The sequence below is a fragment of the Lissotriton vulgaris genome, chromosome 5, assembly GCF_964263255.1.
Source record: "Lissotriton vulgaris chromosome 5, aLisVul1.2, whole genome shotgun sequence".
Taxonomy (NCBI): domain Eukaryota; kingdom Metazoa; phylum Chordata; class Amphibia; order Caudata; family Salamandridae; genus Lissotriton; species Lissotriton vulgaris.
Window position 1 is genome coordinate 281,742,907 of NC_141693.1, and position 20,543 is coordinate 281,763,449.

General features: G+C 44.1%; 1 protein-coding gene and 1 pseudogene across 1 annotated transcript in view; both read right to left on the reverse strand.

Moving 5' to 3' along the window:
- ZMPSTE24 (zinc metallopeptidase STE24) overlaps positions 1–20,543 on the reverse strand; it is a 165,496-nt gene that overhangs the window by 123,879 nt on the left and 21,074 nt on the right. Inside the window, exon 4 of the mRNA XM_086921435.1 lies at positions 5,404–5,520. Coding sequence (XP_086777561.1) covers positions 5,404–5,520 — 117 coding nt within the window. The remainder of the gene's footprint in view (positions 1–5,403; positions 5,521–20,543) is intronic.
- LOC147710699 (large ribosomal subunit protein eL36 pseudogene) lies at positions 1,262–1,552 on the reverse strand (annotated as a pseudogene).

The window sequence follows — 20,543 nt, forward strand, 5'->3', positions numbered from 1 at the left end:
ACATCCACACAACCAACACCATATGTCAACAGTTAGTCATCATATCACCATGCAACCAACATCATGAGCCGACACATCTATCATGTTTAGACACAACCAACACAGCATTCATATGTCCCAAAAACTAAAAATCATGTGTCACACACTGACTGCTGTACACCAACACCACGCATCATCACCTATCAACAGACATCACACACCAAATTAGCTGCCCTGCAAAAACAATTAATACACCCATCCTCACCCTTGAGCAATGGAGTGGACCACAAATTACACAAATCATTGGGCAAGGTGAGTGTAGTAATAATGCTCTGCCTAGTAATAGCTCTTCACAAAGGCCTAGGTGTACGCCAACACACCTACCATCATAGATCTATGGGACTCATTCAAATAACCACACACTCACCATCAAATGCCAAAATATCCACCATCATACTACAACACCTCTACTATTATTATATGTTCAGACACCAAATATCATATGTCAATACAGAAAACATTTTAATAGTATCCAACTTCACTTTATAACACAACTAGCCTCATGCACCAATACATCCAACACCATATGCCAAACACCCACAATCATACAGCCATACAGTGCATATCATACACCACCACAATAAGCTGCACAACCACCATTAGCTAGCATACCTACCATGTTGTGCGAATATACACACCATCGTACGTCCACACCACCAGCATAGTTTGTGAACACACAAAAAGCAAATAAATATTTAAAAAGTAGATTTCTAAAAGTAAAACTGAATGAAATTTAAGGTACAAGTCAGCAGTGAAAATCCACATAAATATATTGCTGCACCAAATAATATTGATAGATAATGTCTGGACAGTTTTCTCAGGGAAGCCTGCACAGGGCTCCATTTCGATTTAGCTATTCTAACTTTTCTATTTGTTTCATCAACACAATGATATTCCAATTTATACCAATGTACGCATTATTTTACTCCTCCAACTACTTACTGCATTTATATAAAGTACACTGCCCCTGAAGGTCTCAATTTCCAACCTAGTTGGGAGGGCAAAAGATGGATGCTACAGACAACCTTTTGGTGGAGTTGAAGCACTTCAATGCACGTTTTGCTTTGAGTTTTGAGATTTATGGTGTTGGCTAGTCAGCATGCAATTGCATGGTTGCCCAGTTCGTTGCCCAAATGGATTCTTAAGTGCATTACAGACGAATGAGCACTGATTTAATTGTCTTCAATGATAAGAGGTACATTTTGTTCAGAATTTTGTACAGCTAATCCTTCTTGGCAGCAGTCCTTCTCATTACTGACAGGATGTTGCTAAGCTCTTCCCTCTTTCGCTTGGCACGCATGCGAGTGCCAAGCCTTTTCTTGATCAATTTTAGAGCACTCTTGACCTTGGATACTTTGAGCAACTTCATGGCACGCCTCTCATAGGGAGCGTAGTCACACACTTCACGAATCACATCTCTGAAAAATTTGGGGCGTTTTGGGCACTGCTTGGGTTTGGACACATTCTTGGTAATTTGGTGGCCTTTGTTAAAGACAACTGCCATAGGATAGCAGATCGCTTTAGCTGCACTCTGTTATGGCGGACACACTGAAAAGCAATGATAAGAGGTAGTTCCACCAGACGCATCGAAATTCTGCAGTGTTTTAGTGAAATGTGATCGTATCCTTGAATTTTAATTTTCCATTTACTGTACACAAAGTTTCATTCTACGTTTAATAAATACAAACCATGAAGCAGACTTATCTGATGTTTTTTGAGTTGGGAGAAAGTACAAGCTCTCCTCACATTCACAGTCCATGGAACCAAGAGCCCCAAATGAGGAGCATTGTAATTATGGTACAGCCTAGTGACGAAACCCTCATAAGACTCCGCCTCTCCCTCCCTTACCCTACCAACTGCATAATCAATTGTTTCCGTGTGAAGGTGTCACGGGCCAGAAGTCTTGTACACTGTTGCTGCTCTCTGGGCAGACGAGGGGTAAAAGATCCCTTGCCTGAGGTCAGTCTCTCTTCTTCGCTGCTCTCTTCTTCTGCCACAAGAGGTAATGCATGATATCACTGCTCAGAAGAAGTCGGTTTCACCTCCATCCAGCTACTATTATTTAGGCAGATAGTGAGCGGTCTTCTTTAGCCTAGCTACAAATAGGATGATATATTACACTTCGCCTGCTTAGTTTTTAGGTCTTGCCTACTGGACCGCACATTGCATGGTCTAGATCGTGTACACTCCCCTGCTCTCCGTATTGCTCTCGGTAATCTATGTGCTTCTCCACAACCCCTTCCATGTGGCATTCAACCTTGTGTACTTCTTCCCGGTTGCATTCTCGCCTGTGTGTTTCCCCTCCGCCTGCTCCACGTTGCTTCCTTTCCGAGTTGTTTTTTCCTCCCCAGCGCACCCCGCCTCTCATCTGTTGCGTGTCCTCCTCCTCACCCCTGTACTCCCCACTCCTGCCTGCTCATCTGTGTGCTTCTATTCTGCCCGCTCCATGTTGCTCATCTACTCGTTGCCTGTTCTCCCCTCATGCATGCCCTCTGTGTTGCTTTCACCACCCACATGTTCGCATATTTTAACAAATATTTTACTTAGCGATCCAACTCTGATCGGTAACTAAACAGAAAAAAAACACCTTGGCTATTTTGTTGTTACACGCATGCATGGTGCACTCCTCTATAAAATGACATGGTCGGCTGCGTCAAAGGTTCTTTTTATTCTTTAGTCAAAACCATTGACAAAGCCAAAGGCGAGATCTATTGGCTTACCAATGCTTGTTGTAATATGAGAAAGAGGCAGCAGAATGTCTTGGAGGAGCAGTAGTACCCAATTATCCCTTGCTAGTTTTGAACTATGTCATTTAAGGGTATTGAAGAAAAATTACTTTAATAATTTTCACAGGTGGGGGGGGAGGTAGGTGTTGGCTTCATCAGATGCATGCATGGTGCTTTCATCCATGACAGTAACAGCGATGCTCATGCTCCACGGTTTGGTGGTAGGGTTAAACTGGTCTGGACTAGTGCAACTGTGCAACTTGCAGATATGTCCTGAATTGTCAAGCAAATCTGTGCTTATGGACTAAACATACAAATAAGCACAACAACTGTCTAATGCAGTTGTTGGCTTCAACACTACTAGGCAGTTTTAACTGTGATTTTCTGTTTCAATGAAATATCATTGCTAACCTTGAATTGCCCGGTTTCGGTACACAATTGTTCATTTTATATCTAGGAAATGCAAGCCAAAGCAGGTTCTCAAGTTAGGTCATTCCTAATGGCAACTGTAGCCAACTGCATCTTAAACAGAGAATGTAAGCAGACTCAATAAGAGAATGGTTTCCATATAGTGCATGCAGTAAGCCGAATCCCTTTAATGCATTTTGTCATGTTTGAATATGAAAGGTGGAGAAAGAGGCTCCACAGACAATGGAGTCCTCCATGGCAATAAGAGTTATTCATACCTCTGTCCATATGCTCAAAAGAACTTGAACTGTCCATCTAAAATAGGTCCATGTGACCTAAGCACTTTCCATTTTCTGTCCATATCCTAAACACATTTGACTATCAGCTCATGTGTATGCAGCACCATGCAGTGTATACATGTGTTCCATGCACCTACACACTATTTATTAAAGGCGACTGCAGGTCTAAAACCACCCATACTCCCTCCAAATGATGCCCAAAGCTTCTCACATAATGCCTACTTGCCCAAATACCATCACAAACTGCCTATTTGACTAAAAAGCTTTGCATGCTCTGTCCCCCACTACAAACTTGATGCACTCAGGCACACTTTTGCTAGTGCCTTATACCTCAAACCTATCACAAGATCCTTACACTTAGTCCCTTTGTCACCAGCTCCTCTCACTTAGTCCCCCACCACAAGCTCCTTACACTGTCTCACTGCCACAAGCTCCTCCAGTCACTCAACCAATACCTCCTTACTCACAGTGCCCCTGATACTGACTCCTATCACTCTGTCCGCATCACAGTCTCCTAACAAGCTGTGCTTGCACAACAGGCACGTCCTAATTGGTTGACCCAATATAAGCTTTTACGCATTCTGTCCACCCATCATCCGGTCTCCTTACTCTGTCCACCTGTCACACGATTCCTAGCACTCTGTCCAGTGGCCTTTGCCTCATCCATGTGTCCAACTGCCCTAGCCTACCCAGACAGCTGCCTTAAGCTACTCAACCCTTTGTCCACTCGTCCAAAGATATTTAACCCGCTGTCCAGCTACCCCACATGACAAACCTCTGTCCAGTTGCCCAAAGCTACTTAGCCCTCTGTCAAACAGCCCAAAGCCATTTGCAGAGCTGCACAAAGCTCCTCAGCTCACTCCCCAGCTGCTCCAAATTCCTCAGCTTGCAACTAGCTGCCCCAATCTCCTCAAGTGGTCTCTTAATGTACTGCAAGCTTCTCAGAAAGTCAGTCCAAATGCTTTAAACACATCGTTGTAGGTTTCCGAGACGCACGCTCTTCACATCTTTCATGTAAACTAAATCTACTTGGGTGGGTAAAAAAGAAAATGTTGACAATCCTGGAGAGTAGTGGAAGTTCTCATACTTTAGCAATGATGCCGGAGTATTCAATATTAAGAGGTGGTTTTGCCAGGCATTTCGAAAAAGCGGCATTACATTCGTGAAAAGTTAATTCTAACCTTAAATTTTAATTCCCTGATTATTGTACACAATTTTCAGTTCTTCACTTAATAATACAAACCAAAGTATATCCATGGAGGAGAGACGTTTCTCCATGAATAGGAGCATCTCTAAAGTGATCCTATCTTCCTCTTTCTCCAGGTGACTGTAGTGCAGTTACACCTAAACTTACAAGCTCAAAAGAGATTGGAATACATCCTCTATACCCCATTAGTTCGGAATGAATGATGGTACTCATTCTACATGAGTTGCCATGGATGGATTATCAGAAGCCATTGTATGCTGATCTGAAAGGAGAGACTAGAGCGAGTTTATCTCTCTTCCAGCCACTAAAGCTTCCACATGTCCATATCTTTCAGAAGTGTAGGAATAAGGACAGTCTTAGAAGAGGAGGGGCCAGTGTGTGTGTGCCCTATGAGTGTTAACAACAAACTAGTGACCATGACAATTCTTGAGTTGCGTCTGAGCCCTTGTAGGAACTGCTGGTATGAAAGGTGTTCAACTATCTGCTTAAAAGATCCCTTTTGCCCAGCCGAGCTGCTCCTCTACTCACTTGCACATCCTTAGGTTCCCAAAAGAATCCCTCAGTAGGTATTCAATTGCGGTGTGCATTTTCTTCTTCCAAACCAGGTGTCTTTACATATATTTCCCAGAAACCCAATGCATCAATGTATTATTATGCATGCACTGAATCAAAAACTGGCACATTTAGAGCATAAGAGACAAATTGGAACAGGATAAGTGCATACCTGCTGGTTAAAGCCATGCCTCTCTTCTATGACAAACGTATTATAAAGACTCCAGGGCAGGCTCGTCACCGCACTGAACAATGTAGCCAGGAGAAGAAACATCAAAGACTGAATGATCTAAAAAAAAAAAAAAAAAAAAAAAGAAGAATTATTGATTTTATGTAGATGGCTTCAACACTGGCAATTTCTACGCACCATCACTCTTTCCTATATCAGCAAGCAGCTTATGAACTAAAAATCATCCTAATCACGAAAAACACAGGCCATAAGGGAATCACAAAAATATAAGATCTCTAGAACAGTTCTCCTGATCATTTTAGAAGTCATAGGTGTAGGACTGTTTCAGCAGCCCGGCATCTTGTGAAGAGAGGGACAAATTGAGGTAATTTGTGCATGGTTGTTTTATTAGGGTCATGGATTAAAGGCTACGTGCAGACATCCTTTCAAGTGGACAAAGTGTAAAGCGGGGCACATAGATAAACCACCACATAAGCACTTAAGCAGGCCATGAAGCAAGCTGCACCAGAGAGGGGCAAGAAGCCAAGGTTGCTCAACCTAACCAAATCATGCTGGTGAGGTTGTGGCATCAGAATTGTGTGAGGTCGGGTCACGTGCAAGCAAGTGCATTATCGATGGATAAAATATTACAAGCATTTGCAATGCAATAGGTCTTGTGTCGGCAGTAAACAACAAGCAGTGTTGTGAGGGTGCAGTACCATATGCTGTAACTAGGCGTCTCTTGGAACCTCTTTTGGCCACATATGGTACTGCTCCCTGCAACATGGCCAAGGAAAGGATATGGCGTATTGGTGAGAGCTGCAGAGTGGGGGATCCGGGTTAGAGTCTGGTGTCAGCCTGATTGTTTAATATCCCCTTGAGCGCATGGATGGGTATGCTATATAAATAAAAGATAAAAATGTACAATAACATAGGAATTCAATGCTCGGGGTGAACAGCAGTGGCCTCAGAGGGGTGGTGGGGCCTGGAGCAATGTTGGGGGGGGGGAGGGGAGATACGGGCAAGCAGTGACATGAGCAAAACAGCAGTGGCATCAGAGGGGTGCTTGGGTATGGACGTCAAGCAAATGAAGCGACGGGACAGCAAGCAAATGAAGCTACAGTAGTTTCATTGCATAAGTGTTGGAAAGTGGGTTATTAGTAGGGGTAAAAGTACATCTAACACTGGTAATAAGGCCACTAACATAACATAGGGCTCAGTACAGGTCTTAAAAAATTATTCCCATGCTCGACCCTTGGTAGCTTGGATCCGAGCAGGCAGGCTTAACTTCAAAGACAGGCATGTAAAGCATTTAAAAACACCAATTGAGTAAATAATTAATACTCAGCTCACAATAAAAATCCATCACCAATTTATAATAATAGGAAATATTTGTATCTTTAAAATTAAAACAAAACTAAAAGAATCCAATGTAGGGAATCGGAGAGATTAATTTTGAAAGATGTAGTACTATATAGCACATAGAAACCTACAATGCCTATTGGGACATCTGGTCGCACTAGACCGGGTCAAAGTTGAGGCCAACCGCATTTAGCCCTCGCTGTAGGGCTTGGTCAACGTTTTTACCTTCGGACATAGTAACTTTTCTGGAGCTTTTCTTCCCGGGGTCCCTCGCTTTCATCCAGTCCGGAATCGGCTCAGCTTGGCTTGCGACTTATGGAAGTCTGACCATCAGAACTTTTCAACAGGATGAACCAGGGATACAGGCCGGCTCGCGGTTGAAGATGGGTGGCTTGGATCCTGGTCCAGGTCACCTTTTCTACGTTCGGACCTAGAAACTTTTGCTGAGCTTTATCTTGCGGGGTACCTCGATGCGCTTCACCAGGCCGGATTCAGTGAGGGTTTGCCGCCTTGGGGTTCAGCTTACTCCTGGTCAAACTCTGGAAGTCGGAACTCCGCAGCTTTTCAGCGGGATGAACCTAGACGATAGGCTGGCTCAAGGTTGAGGGTCGTTGGCTTGGCTGGCTATGTCGAGTCAGCCCACTTAAGGAGCTTTTTTCCAAAGTTGCTCCAAACTTCTGGAACTTCTTTCTGAAATTCTCCAAAGGGTACCAATGTGTCCAAAACTGACTCCAAGGGTCTGACAGCTCAAAGATGGTCCTTGAAGGTTTGGGACTTCAGTTCCCACAATCCACTTGGATAAAACCTTACAAATCCACTTATAGGACTCCAGGCTGAGGATTTGTGGTGGGGAAGTTCCAGGTGAACTATGTTAACATGTAGCTTGCAGGAAGTCCACTCTTAAGTCCTTTTGAAGCAAGGTAGATCCACAGGGCTGTAGTTCAGCTTGTGCAGCATGCGCAATCTTCAGAGTTCAGGCCTGGTTGGCAATCAAACTCCTCAGCATAGACCCTTCTTCTCTCAAGTTTCAAGCAGCGGATCGGAGAGGCTTATTTCAAGTTCTCTGGGTCAAGCAGGAGGGCACTCCTGTCGAATGAGGTACAGGGCAACACCCCGGGGTATGACCACACTCTCCAAAGTGTAGCACTATTTTCACCCAGAGAGCACCATTTCTACAAAATTCATAATGGCTGATTTTCCAGCAGGGAGAGAAGAGCTGGCTAAACACCTCCCAAGGCTGGTTAATCTTCATAGTTTCTCCCCCTTGCATCTGCTCATTCCTTCCTTAACTCTACCATCTGGCTGGGTTCAAAGAGGAGAGGTATAAATTCAAAGTGACTTCTTCTGCCTGTCTCCCCCTTCCATTGACAAATATGGTTTACAACCCCTACCCCTGCTCTGGCCTTCCTTTGTAGCAGAACTCTGCCCTCCACGAAGAGCTGTCTAACGCCAGGGGCTATTTATCACCTCATCAAAGGAGCCTGGCAAATCCACTTAACTCTGACCAATCAGGACAGACAACTGGGAGGCTGAATTTTGGCTTACAGACCAGAAAATCTTATAATTTTTTGTCTGTACACTTTAGGAGAAATTCAACAATAACACATTGTTGGATTCATCAATACCAATCTAGGATGTCTTTGAATTGCATTTTTATGATTCTTCTAGAGGGAATTATTAGTTAATTCATTCTTGCCATGTTTACCAATGTGGCAGGGGATTTACAATGGGAAAAATGACTTGGGCCATTTTTCCAAAACCAGGGCTTATAAAACATATTTTATAAGGGCCCTGTCTATATCTACAGGACCCCACACATATGGGACACCTAGGGGAAATTTTAGGGGTTCTGAATATGTAAACATATTGCAGATCCTCACTCCACAGTGCTCTTAATATAAATGTCGACTTTAGGAAGCACTTTACAACAATGTGGGGACAATTTCACTAATCTCAGGGTATATAAAACTCATTTTATAAGGGTCTTCCTTCTCTTCCTTCTAAATACCAGACACCCACCCCTGGGATACCTAGGGGGGACCCTGGGGGTACCTAATATGCCCACACATTGTAGTCTATCAATTGTTACGTGGCCTAAACAACAAAGGTGAGTGTGGGGACAATTGACATTTTAAAAGCAGCCCTGCAAAACGGCTGCTTTTAAACTGACCTCAGGCTTCAGCAGTGCACACATGCATGTGCAGAATGGGATGCTGGCATCTAAACTACCATGCCCGAATACATATTAGGGACTTAAAGGTAGTTTTAATACCTCTGCCCTATTGTGTACTAGGGCCTTACAGGGGAGGTCATGCCAATCATAGGGGTACCCAAACCCATTGTGTACCCTAGTGTATGTAGGTGATTTCACTGTATTCCAAGTGTCTCTTTCAGCCTAACATTGGTCCTGGTTAGGCAGAGCCCAGGTTCAGTCAGAATCTGGTACCAGTCAGCCAAAAGGGTTGGGGGTGCCCAGGGCACAGGATTACTTTGCAACAAGAAAACAGAAAACTTAATGAGCAAAGATGCAGCCCACCAAAAAAATAAAAAAATAAAATTAAAAAAAAGGAGTTCGCTCAAAGTATAAATACCTGAACAGTAAGAACACATGTAAGAGGGCCAAAAGGAAGAACTACTAAGTGTATTCACCAATGAAAAGTCAGCATTTCGAAAGGACAGCAACAGGAACCAATGAAAAATATTTCAGTTTTTTTAAACCCATATCGTAAATAGAGAATGTCTCGAAGAGACAGGGCAAGTGATACCTAGGTGAGACATAAAAATATTTCTTTAATGTCATCAGTGGGAGGATGCATATTGTCAAATCCGAAACAAGAATAGGACAGCAAGACATAGAAACAGGAACATGGAACTAAGTCAGACAAGAAAGCCATCTAATGATGAGCAAAGGGCGGAGCCAAAGCTACATTTTTGGAGCTTTAAATTAACTCTAGGGATTGTGGTGGTGCTGTTCCTGCAGACTTGTTTAACAGTAAATATATTGACAATACTTTGCATCACTTTGAGTATTACAGTTACATATTAGGCCATTAATAAAACTGAGCTAGAAGTATCTGTATGGAAGACCTAAAAATAAGCAGATTCCAATGAAATTCACACTTTTACAAGTGGTTGAAAAAAGAAAGGTGCACTTGCAGACACTGTTACATGTATTGTTAGTATAAATAAGAGGCCGATTGAAATGAAAAAGCAAACACGTTTTCAATAAGTCACACACTATCATAGTGGTTAACGGTAAATAAATAAAAAAATTGCTTTCATGGCTACTGCTGGATGTATTCTTATGAAGGTACATAGATACATAGGCACATAGGTTAGGTATGTTACTTATGTTGTATTCACTTGGAATAAAAAAAAGTGTTCTTGCTTGTGCCATAGTACAATAATCTGGTTTCAAGTTAGTGGGGTGATATAAGATGGTACCACAAAATAATATAAATAGGCCGATCGTAAGTTACCTAGATAGAAAGGTAAATGGTTATATTGGCAGGCACATATTACTGACTGACAGGCAGGTTGACATACAAGCAGGCTGACTTACAGACAAAACAGGCAGACAAATTAGACAAGACAGATATGCAAGCAGGCTGACCGACAGAAAGAGGTAGGCAGACAGACACGCAGACTAACAGACAAAAAAGTTGGACTGACATGCAGGTAGGCTGACTGACTGACAAGACAGACCAGCATGAAGGCTAACAGACAGACAGAATAAAGAATTTAAAAAAACAGACTGACTTGCAGGCAGGCCAGCTGGCAGTCACACAGACAGACACACTGCCTGGCAGGCAGGCAGACTGAATGACTGGCAAACAGGAAGGCTGATTGGCTGCTTGGCAAACAGAGAGGCTGATTGGCTGCCTGGCAAACAGAGAGGCTGATTGGCTGCCTGGTAAACAGGGAGGCTGATTGGCTGTCTGTCAAACAGGGAGGCTGATTGGCTGCCTGGCAAACAGGCATTCTAACCGGCTTCCTGGCAGACAGGCAGACTGACAGTCTGGCGGACGGGTAGGCTGAATGGCAGATAAGCAGTCTAACTGATTGGAATGTAGGCATTGTACATCACTGGCAGATAGGCAGGCAGAGTCACTGATAGAAAGGCAGGCTGACTAACTGGAAAATAGGGAGACCGACTTAACAGCAGATGTGCAGTCTGACTGGCTTGACTTGGAGATCAGCATGAAGACTGACAGAAAGACAGACAGGTAGAGAGATAGATACACAGACAGGTAGACAGACAAGTAGACTGATAGATGTGAGGCAGACTGAGACAGACGGTCAAGCTATACATTCAAATAGGCACAGAAACATCTGCTCTACTGGCACTGCTGGATTTACTGTCAGTAATTGTTGGAAGAGCAACATCAGAGGCCTACTGGTATGAATAAGCAAACAAGCAGTTCTGCTAAAACCAAGTAATACAAAAGATGTAGGCCGCCTACTATACAGTACATAGTGTATTATTAAAAAATGCTGTAGCAACACTCTTTAAAAGTGGACTAACATCACATTAACACGGTTCAGCCAGAATAATGCATGGCAATAAGCCACCAATGGCACAATCACTTCTGAAGACAGGGTCTTCAGTCACAGTACTGTGTGTACACTTCAAATGTAAACATCTGATTTTTGGTAATACATAAGAAGGGTTTGCTTGGAGCCAGTGCTGTATGTATTTTAGTAATAATTTAAAGTGGAAACTCACAGCCCAGCACGTATTTAACCCGTTGGCTGAGTCGAACGTTCAGCTCCAGTGCTGAACGTTCGAAAAACGGGTGGGGTACCGTCGGCTAACGGACGTGCGCAGCACTACCAAGGTAGTGCACTCGACGATCGTTGGCCGACGGCAGCAGCCAACGGGTTAAAAGTGGGTAAGGGTCAAAAAATAGAAACAAATGTGCCTCTGCAACCACTGCTGAACGTATTGTTAGTAACTGCCGAAAAAACAACTTCAGAGACCAAGTAAAATAAATAAGGACTTTAACAATGGCGACTTATAATAAATAAATAAATGTACTTTTGCAGCTTCTGCTGGATTTGTCAGTAAATGTTACAAAACAACTTCAGAGGCTGAAGAAACACGGGAGACAACCCTGAATATCTGTTTCCAAGAAAAGGCTAAATTACAGATCAATTCTTTACTATGTCGCCTTGGATAAATAAACAAGCAATGCCAATGCCAGTAGGTCTGGCCTATAAATGATGGTGAATTTTGTATCAATGATTGGATGAGGAAAAGACTAAAATCATCATACATGCGCTCTAGCACTCATCTTTGCGCTCATGCATCTATTCGTCAAATCACTGACCCATTCTTGCATTCACTCTTTGACAGAACAGCAACAGAACATGCACAAACTCAACAACAGATGAAAGATAAATAAAAAGAATACAAGCAGAAAAAGACTACACGTAGAAAAAAGAAACCTGCTGCTGTCTAAACATGATGGATTTATTGTAGTACTAGCAGCCTGTCCTGACGTTGTCCGGGGCGGAAGGAGGCTGGGGGCAACACCGCTGCAGGAGACGCGCAGCAGAGCGGCCAGCAGCGGGAGCAGCAGAGCCATCCGAGGCCGGGCCCCTACGTGCGAGGAGCGGGTGAGTGCAGCATGGCGGGGCTCTGGAAAACCGGATATCGGTCCGCCACATGCCCCCAGCGTTTGCAGCGGGAGCAGCTGAGCCGTGGAAGGAGCGTCCTGAGAGCCGTGAGGGGCGGAGGAGGGAGCGCGGCTGAGAGCCTGGGGGAGCGAGGAGGGCCGAGGACAGGCAGCAGACGACGCAGCTTTTGTTTGACTTACTGACGTTGCTGGTGCTGCTCTGGGCTTCCGAGGCCGGGCCCCTACTGTGGAGAGCGGGTGAGTGCAGCATGGTGGGGCTCTTTCTCACGTTGCTGGGGCTGGTGCTGCTCTGGGATTCCGAGGCCAGGGACCCTGTGGGCGGAGAGCGGGTGAGTGCACCATGGCGGGGCTCTGGGAAACGGGATCTTGGACCACCACACGCCCCCCTCCACCCTGTGTTTGTCACGCCCCCACCAAGCGTTAGTCAGGCCCCCACACCACCCCGCCGTTTGTCACACCCCCACCGCGTTTGTCACGCCCACAACGCACAACGCAGACACTCACTAGGGACTTCTTTGCTGGCACGGGTCTTTTCCTTTTTAATGTATATGGTGCCCCGTGTGCATAGCCTATGTCCATCTCCTGGAACTCCCCTTTACAACGGTGTATTGGGTGTCGTGATGATTGGTGGTGTACTTCTGGAGTTTACCCGCCTCAAAGGGTAAGCCGTTGTATGGCAGCCACAGCAGCATGGCTGCGAGCCAATGCGTTACAATTCAACGGATCGAAAACGGAGGTACTTCACTGCTCTTTGGACCGAACTCCCCGTACACTACCGGCCGATTTCTGGCCTATGTCCATTCCGGGATCGGTGGAGGCGTCAGAGTCAGCTCGCAACCTGGGAGTTCTATTCGAACCCAACTTGCAGCTTGATGCCTCCGTAAATAAAACGGCAGCAACATGCATGGGTCTGCTCCGTGCCTTATGGAAAATCTTGCCACTTCTTCCACAGGGCTCCAGAGCTGAGGTAGTGCGTAGTTCCATTCTCAGTAGGATTGACTACTGTAACGCACTACTTTTGGCTGCCCCGAAGACTCTGATCCTAAAGCTCCAAAGGATACAGAATATGGCCTCTAAATTGGCCTTGTCTCGACCACGGTCCGCCTCTTCATCGGTAGCCTTAGCCGATCTACATTGGCTTCCAGTCCAGCAGAGAATTGCGTTTAAGGCTCTCTGCCTTGTCTATAGGGCCCTGCATGGACTGGGACCAATACCTCTTCAGACCCTCTTCCTCTGGTATCAGGCAGCCAGACCTTTAAGATCATCCTCGGCGTTCTTGGTAAAAGTCCCTAAAATTAACAGAACGAGAATGGGTGGTCGCGCTTTCAGTTTTGCGGCTGCCACGATGTGGAACACCCTCCCCCTGGCATTAAGGAGCTGCCCTGATCTGCTTACCTTTAAAAAGAGCCTCAAAACCTATCTGTTTCCCAGAGTAATGTAGCTGTTTTAATAGATGCATGGTTCGGTCTCAGCGCCAGGATACCCTTGGGGGTGACAGTTGCGCTTAATAAGCAATAAATACAATACAATACAATACAAAGGTTCCCAGGTCTCTCTTTATAATAGTAGTATAGATATAGATTCTCATTTTGTATTTTAATGTCCTATGTTATCTTGTTCCTAGCTGCTCAACCAGAGTGAGTGTTCTGTGTGGAATGTTGGTGTGTGGGCCATGAGTGGAATGCTTGAATGACTGGGTATGAGTAGTGACAGTTGGTGGAAGGGCTGAGCAGCTAACAGGCTGCTCCTGGTGAGGCTGCTGTACAGGATCTGAGCTACATGTTTATCATCTTGAACCAACCTACTTTAACTACATCTACCAGTGTGGACTACATTATTACATTTATTTTACCGACGAGTTGGAGACTTGCTCACGCTCCACAATGAAAGAAGCTCAAGATGACATCTACAAATTGTCAACAGGTTGGGGAGAAACAACAGACAACACAAGGAAATTCCCAGGACAAGTCCAGGTCACATGAGCCCACACAGAAACAAAAGAAGCGACAAAGGAAACTTGAACAGCATGCCTTGCAGCCTCATCAGTGTCCATTACATCGGACAGCCCCAGCCCAAGCATGCTGTACCCTGTTTCATCTGGACATATCTACAACTGTGCCTTTAAAGGAATGCTCAACAGAGACTGTTAGTTTGACAACTACATGAAGCCCTGGTGTGTTTTGATGTTAAAATGATACACATTTGGAAGGTCAGTTATTCTATATTTGAATCTGTGTTCCTGCGCCTTCCGGGAGGGTAAGCCTCTTCATTTTTTATATTCTACCTGTAAAGTCATTTTATATGGACATTTTATACATTGTGATGGACGATACACACATTGAAACACACATTGACATTTGATCGCTACTACTTGGTGTGTTTTCTTTAACAGTGGCAAATGGAATCGGGCTACATAGCAGCGCTCCATTTCAAGCGATTTGAAAGTTCAAGCACGAGCAACGCCTTCCGGTGGGATTTCTTTAAGACGCATGGTGTGGGACATTGAAGTTTTACAAGCAGTTGTCTGGGGTTGTATATCGCTTTTATTTCACTGCTTTACCACGCGATTTTTGTTGTGTTCACCATATCAGTTGAACCGCTGTGCGACATTTGAATCATATCACAAGCTTTACACAGCGCGCGCACACTCAGCGCATGCAATCTTACCTGTGCTCGTCATCATTCCTACAATGCCTACAATGGACCTTCTGTGACGCCTGTTCCTCTCTCATGCTTTTTGTTGCTTTGGGACGTTTTGGTGCTCAAGCGCACTGAGAGCCACCCTGCATCCACGTCGTCAGCTTGCGGCCACCTTTTGATTGGCGGTGGGTCATTGCAACATGTTGGTGCTCTGCCTTCTTTCTTTTGCCAACCACGTTAACCGAGTTTGTTCGGATTTGGCGAGGGCGGCGCAAGAGTGTGTCAGTCGGAGAACATTGTGGCTGACCGCTGCTCCTCCTGGAGTGATTTTCTGCTGTTTCGTTTTGGAGCACAAGAGGGAATTTGACAATACTTTCACCCACGGAGCAGTTTTGGATCTTCTGTGTCATGCAGGTCGGACGCTCTGCAGCAAAGACACGTGTTGAAGCTTGCGATGCACAGGAGGTACATGTTTATACGGTGCCTCAATATTGGTACACATGCATGTTTATTACATCTCACCGTTGATTTTTTTTTTTTACAGAACACACTGTTCTATTCTACTCTGTATGTAAGCGCCAATAATATAGGTAATTTACCAATTTTAAGGAGCAGTGAACAAGTTATGGATGCTAGAGAATCAAAAAACAGTGGACATGTACATGATTGTATTTCTCTATTTTTTGGTAGAATGTCAGCATGGGATTTGTGTCATTCAAGATGTGGACATTTTAGTCATTCTTTTTTTACCTAGTGCAAGTTGCATGGGTTTTTGCCTTTTATTTGTTTTTCTAGGAGAAAACAAGTCTTACAGGATGTTGGCATGTTTGATGTGTTTTAGCTTGCCTTTTACAATTTATGTATCCCTTACTTTGGAATGGGAATTAGTCCCATAGCGTCACTTTTACAATTTCTCTATCCCTTACTTTGGGATGTGAATGGGTGTTTAGTTAGTTCCATGTCCACACGTTTAGTCTCCATACCTTTAAGAGAAGGTTGGGTCAAGGGGTTTGTTTCCCTTTCACGCAGGAATGGGTTTTAGTCCCATTTTCCTCATTGTGAGCCATTTACCCTTACATAAGGGTTGGCTTTAGGGTTTGATTCCCTTTCATGCTTGAAATGGGTATTGGTCCCATGTCCATACATTACGTCACTGTACCCTTACATGAGGGTTATCTTACAGGGTTTGCTTGTAGCAAGGGGTTCACCTTGTGTGCATAAGCCACCACGTGCCACACATTCAATTTGGTTGCAGGGGTTCTACACCTTGTGTGCATAAGCCACCATGTGCCACACGTTTGTTTTGTTAGTAAGTGTTTTTCACTACATTTCTTTGAGTTTTCGTCCCTTGGATCCCTTACTTTGGGGAAGGGAATTGGCTTTTGTCCCTTTTTCCACATTACTTTTCTCCTCACATGGGGAGTATACATGTTGTCCCTTGTTTTAAGGGGGGGCTGGAATTTGGGGTTCAGTCCCTCTTTTCCACACAACTGGTCTCCTCTCATGGGGAGCATGCTCATTGAATTTCATTTTCTTTCTTTTAATAGAGGAGGGGGTGTGGGTAATCTATCTGCCCTCCTTGTGTAGTCACTATCCCTCGCCTGATGTGGTTTTGCCATCATCCCTGCATTACAGACTATTGTCTTATCTTGTACTGTGATGTTTATAGTTTATCTTAGTTGGGTTTCATTATTCTTCTGTTCTATAGGAAAGAGATAGTGTAGTATTCTCATGTTGTATTTTAATGTCCTATGTTATCTGGTTCCTAGCTGCTCAGCCAGAGTGAGTGTTCTGTGTGGAACGTTGGTGTGTGGGCCATGAGTTGAATGCTTGAGTGACTGGGTATGAGCGGTGATAGTTGGTAGAAGGGCTGAGCAGCTAGCAGGCTGATCCTGGTGAGGCTGCTGTACAGGGTCTAAGCTACTTGTTTATAATCTTGAATAAACCTACTTTAACTACATCTACCAGTGTGGACTACTTACTACACTTAAGCTTCCAATTACAAAATTAAACATAGCTTAAGAAATCGGTCTTGCCGTGGTACTGTTTCACCTGGCTATGGTACATTGTTTCAAAGTTCCACTATGGCTGCCACATTTAGAGCCAACATGTTGGTCATCCAGGAATGGCAAAACGATGATACACTATGGACAACATAATTTTATGGTCTTCTGCTTTAGAGACCATTAGGTCAGGTGAGAGCTGTGCAGCAAAGCCACACCTCAAAATCCATACAGATGTGTAGCCCTGCGAATCAGGCAGCTGGATAAACAAAATAAATCACAGTTGCATGGAGGGGGAAGCACTTTTTTCATGTAAGCACACATTTGCCTAATCAAAACATGTACTCATGTCCACCAAAACGTGGGAGGAGCCAAATTCCAAAGCTGTACTCCTCAAAACTTTATTTCAGGTTCATCACATAACGTCTAGCAACAGCCGCACTGCCAAGCCAGGCCGAAATATATTCATCCACAGTCACTGATTAATGTGTGATTAGTAATTGTTGGAAGAGGTCTTTCGGAGGCCAGCTGGGACAAAAAATAAGCAAACATGTTTGAACAAGATAGACATTTAACTCGTTCTGTGCTCAGGACGGCTCCCGGCCGTCATGAGTCACGGTAGTCATGTGCTCATGACGGCCGGGAGCCGTCCGAACGTTGCAGCTCCGCCCACAAATGATTAATTCCCCGCCTGTGCGGGCAAATTAATCAGTGGGCGGAGTTCGGACGGCTCCCGGTCGTCATGAGCACATGACTACTGTGACTCATGACTGCTGGGAGCCGTCATGAGCACCGCACCCCCCCTCGCACCGCGGTAAAATTAACACCACAGAGAAGGGGTTAATAGTGGCTATAGGTTAAAAAAATAAGCCACTGCTATAAGAATTGTCATTGTTGGAAAAGCAATCTTTGAGGCTGGATGGAACGAAAAGGCAAATATGCTTTTACAACAACAAAAGACAAGTTTATTAGTGGCTTTGGGATAAAAAAAAAAAAAAAAAAAAAAATAAATAAAAAGAGTGTTCATAGCCTCTTCTGGATTTATTATTTGTAATTGCATGACAGAGAGAGAACGTAGCAACATGTGTGAGACAGCAACAAGGAGGGCGAAGGAGGAGACCAGCACTTGAGGGGAGAAGCAAATGTGGAGTGCTTAACCAAAAAGCGAATAGAGGAAGGCCACGAGTCAGAAATAAGAGGATGGTAAAGAGGCTATACTACAGGAGAATGACAAACAAAAGATGGATCAAGAAGGACAACAAAAGCCATCTAATAAGAAGGAAATTAAAGTGAAAATAAAACCAATCAATGGTAAGTAATGAGTGGGCCTTAAGGCCATTGTAAGTTCTTGGAAAGACCACAAAATGTCTCTTGCAACTAGACAGCTGGTGCCATCTGACAGGAAAGACCTAAAAAGTAACGCATTCTCACTTCCAAGTTACACTGCAATCCACTGCATGCGCACAAACATACATTGCCTCTTCTTCCACAGCCACTTTATCTGACTGATTGCCTTCTAGCACTTCCTCCCTACTTGCTTGCTAGACACCTAAGACCAACTACCCGGAGCACAATATTAAACCATCTGTGGGGAACAAGCCTTTAGGACATCTCCATCCACAAGGATCCTTCCTCTATTTTATCCTCTGCTTCTCAATCTACTCTTTATCCCAGTCCTCTGACGTCTAGTTGATGTGGCATAAAAGCTCTGAAGAAGCCCATCATAAAATACAGAATATATTCTTCGACTACATTTGAAGCTCTGCACACGCATAACTAACCAAGACTCAGAGCAGGAATATTATGTACAAGTTCACTTATAAAATATTGAAATGCTAAAGCAAAGTTGTTAGAAATTGGATTTCTGTTTGGCTAGGGCTAGCGCCTAAGCCAGGCAGAAACCACCACTCTTGTCAGGGCAAGGGAGTTACACACCGAACATAACCCCTGCTGCTCACCCCCTTGGTAGCTTGGCAGAGCAGTCAGGCTTATCCCAGAGGCAATTTCTAAAGTGTTTGCGCAACACACTCACACAACAGTGACACACTAGGCACACCACAAAAGAAACTCCACACAAGGTTATATAAAAAAAATAGCTTTTGTATTACTCATAAAAAACATAAGAACGCAATCACATATATACACTGTGCCAACAGGCACTAGGTATGACTTTACTGGGGAATATATACATTACAGGGCCAATCGGGCCACTGTCATCACCATTAGGACACACAAGTAGTGAAAATCACAACCAGTAACAGCTGGTAACATTGCATGTAGCATAAACACATTACGCATCACATCTAGATTACCAGTGCACCACAGTAACACTTATGAGGTGTACACATCACCATAGCACTTTGTGCACATCAAGCCCCTCTTAGGCATAAACAAAATAAGGGGGCGTAGCAGAGCACCTTACTCACAGCCATCAGCAGTATTACACCATACTCCCCTATTAGGAACACATTACTACCACAACATAAACATTACACTTGGGGATAACCAATACCCATTGGCAATTTGGCACATTGGCACAACACATTAGGCATAACCTAAATGACGACACTGAGCATTGCACATTTGCTCATACACAAAATTAGCCACAGTGCACCCAAGGAAACAATTGCAGTAATGTACACATAAGATCTCAGGCTCCAGTATTCACATCAGCCCAGGAAATATGTCCTCATCAGATACCACAGGTGCCCCCACGTTGCAGTGTTCCAAAGATCGGTGTCTCCCCTCAGACGGGGCCTCCAACCTGGCCCCTTCTGGCTGCTGATGCAGCAAAAACAATGTGCGTAATGCGCGGGGGTGCAACTCACCCAGCCCTTCTGGAGCCACTGCACCTCCCCAGCCCCTGTCACTCCAGAGCCGGACATGAAATACACAACATGAAGGCACAAAGACACATAGCACACAGAAATGCCCACTTCTAAAAGTTGACAGGTAAAGGTTCTGCAGAACGAAGGACTGCTGCCGGTTCCAGCTACTCATTCGTTTAATTCAGAATTTCTTTGTGAACATTAATAATTTGATCACTTGAAAGTGAGGCGTGCTAATTGAAGAAACCCCCAACTATGGTCTTCTTTGGGAGACCAACAGAAATTTGACTTCCTGCATTACTGATGGTCTAAGGAGCAGCGTGCCCCCTCTCTTGAAAAATGTCCGAAGTGCAGTTTCTAAGAACGATCCAATATAAGGGTCTTTTGTTACATTATCTCATAGTCCTGAAGATGGTCTGAATGAGTCACACCGCGAAGACCGAAACGTCGACTATCTCCCTAATCCTTGTTCTTAAGAGATATTTTAAGTGGATTGGTAGATTGATTTTTGCAACACAGCACTTAATATACATATATTCTCTGGATTGGTTGTTATTTGACATTTGAAATATAGGTCCACAATGAAGTGCCTTGTATAAATGTCTATATGAGATTGATTTTTCATCACGTATGTACCCTTTTTAAAATGAAAATATATCCTTTTGTATATA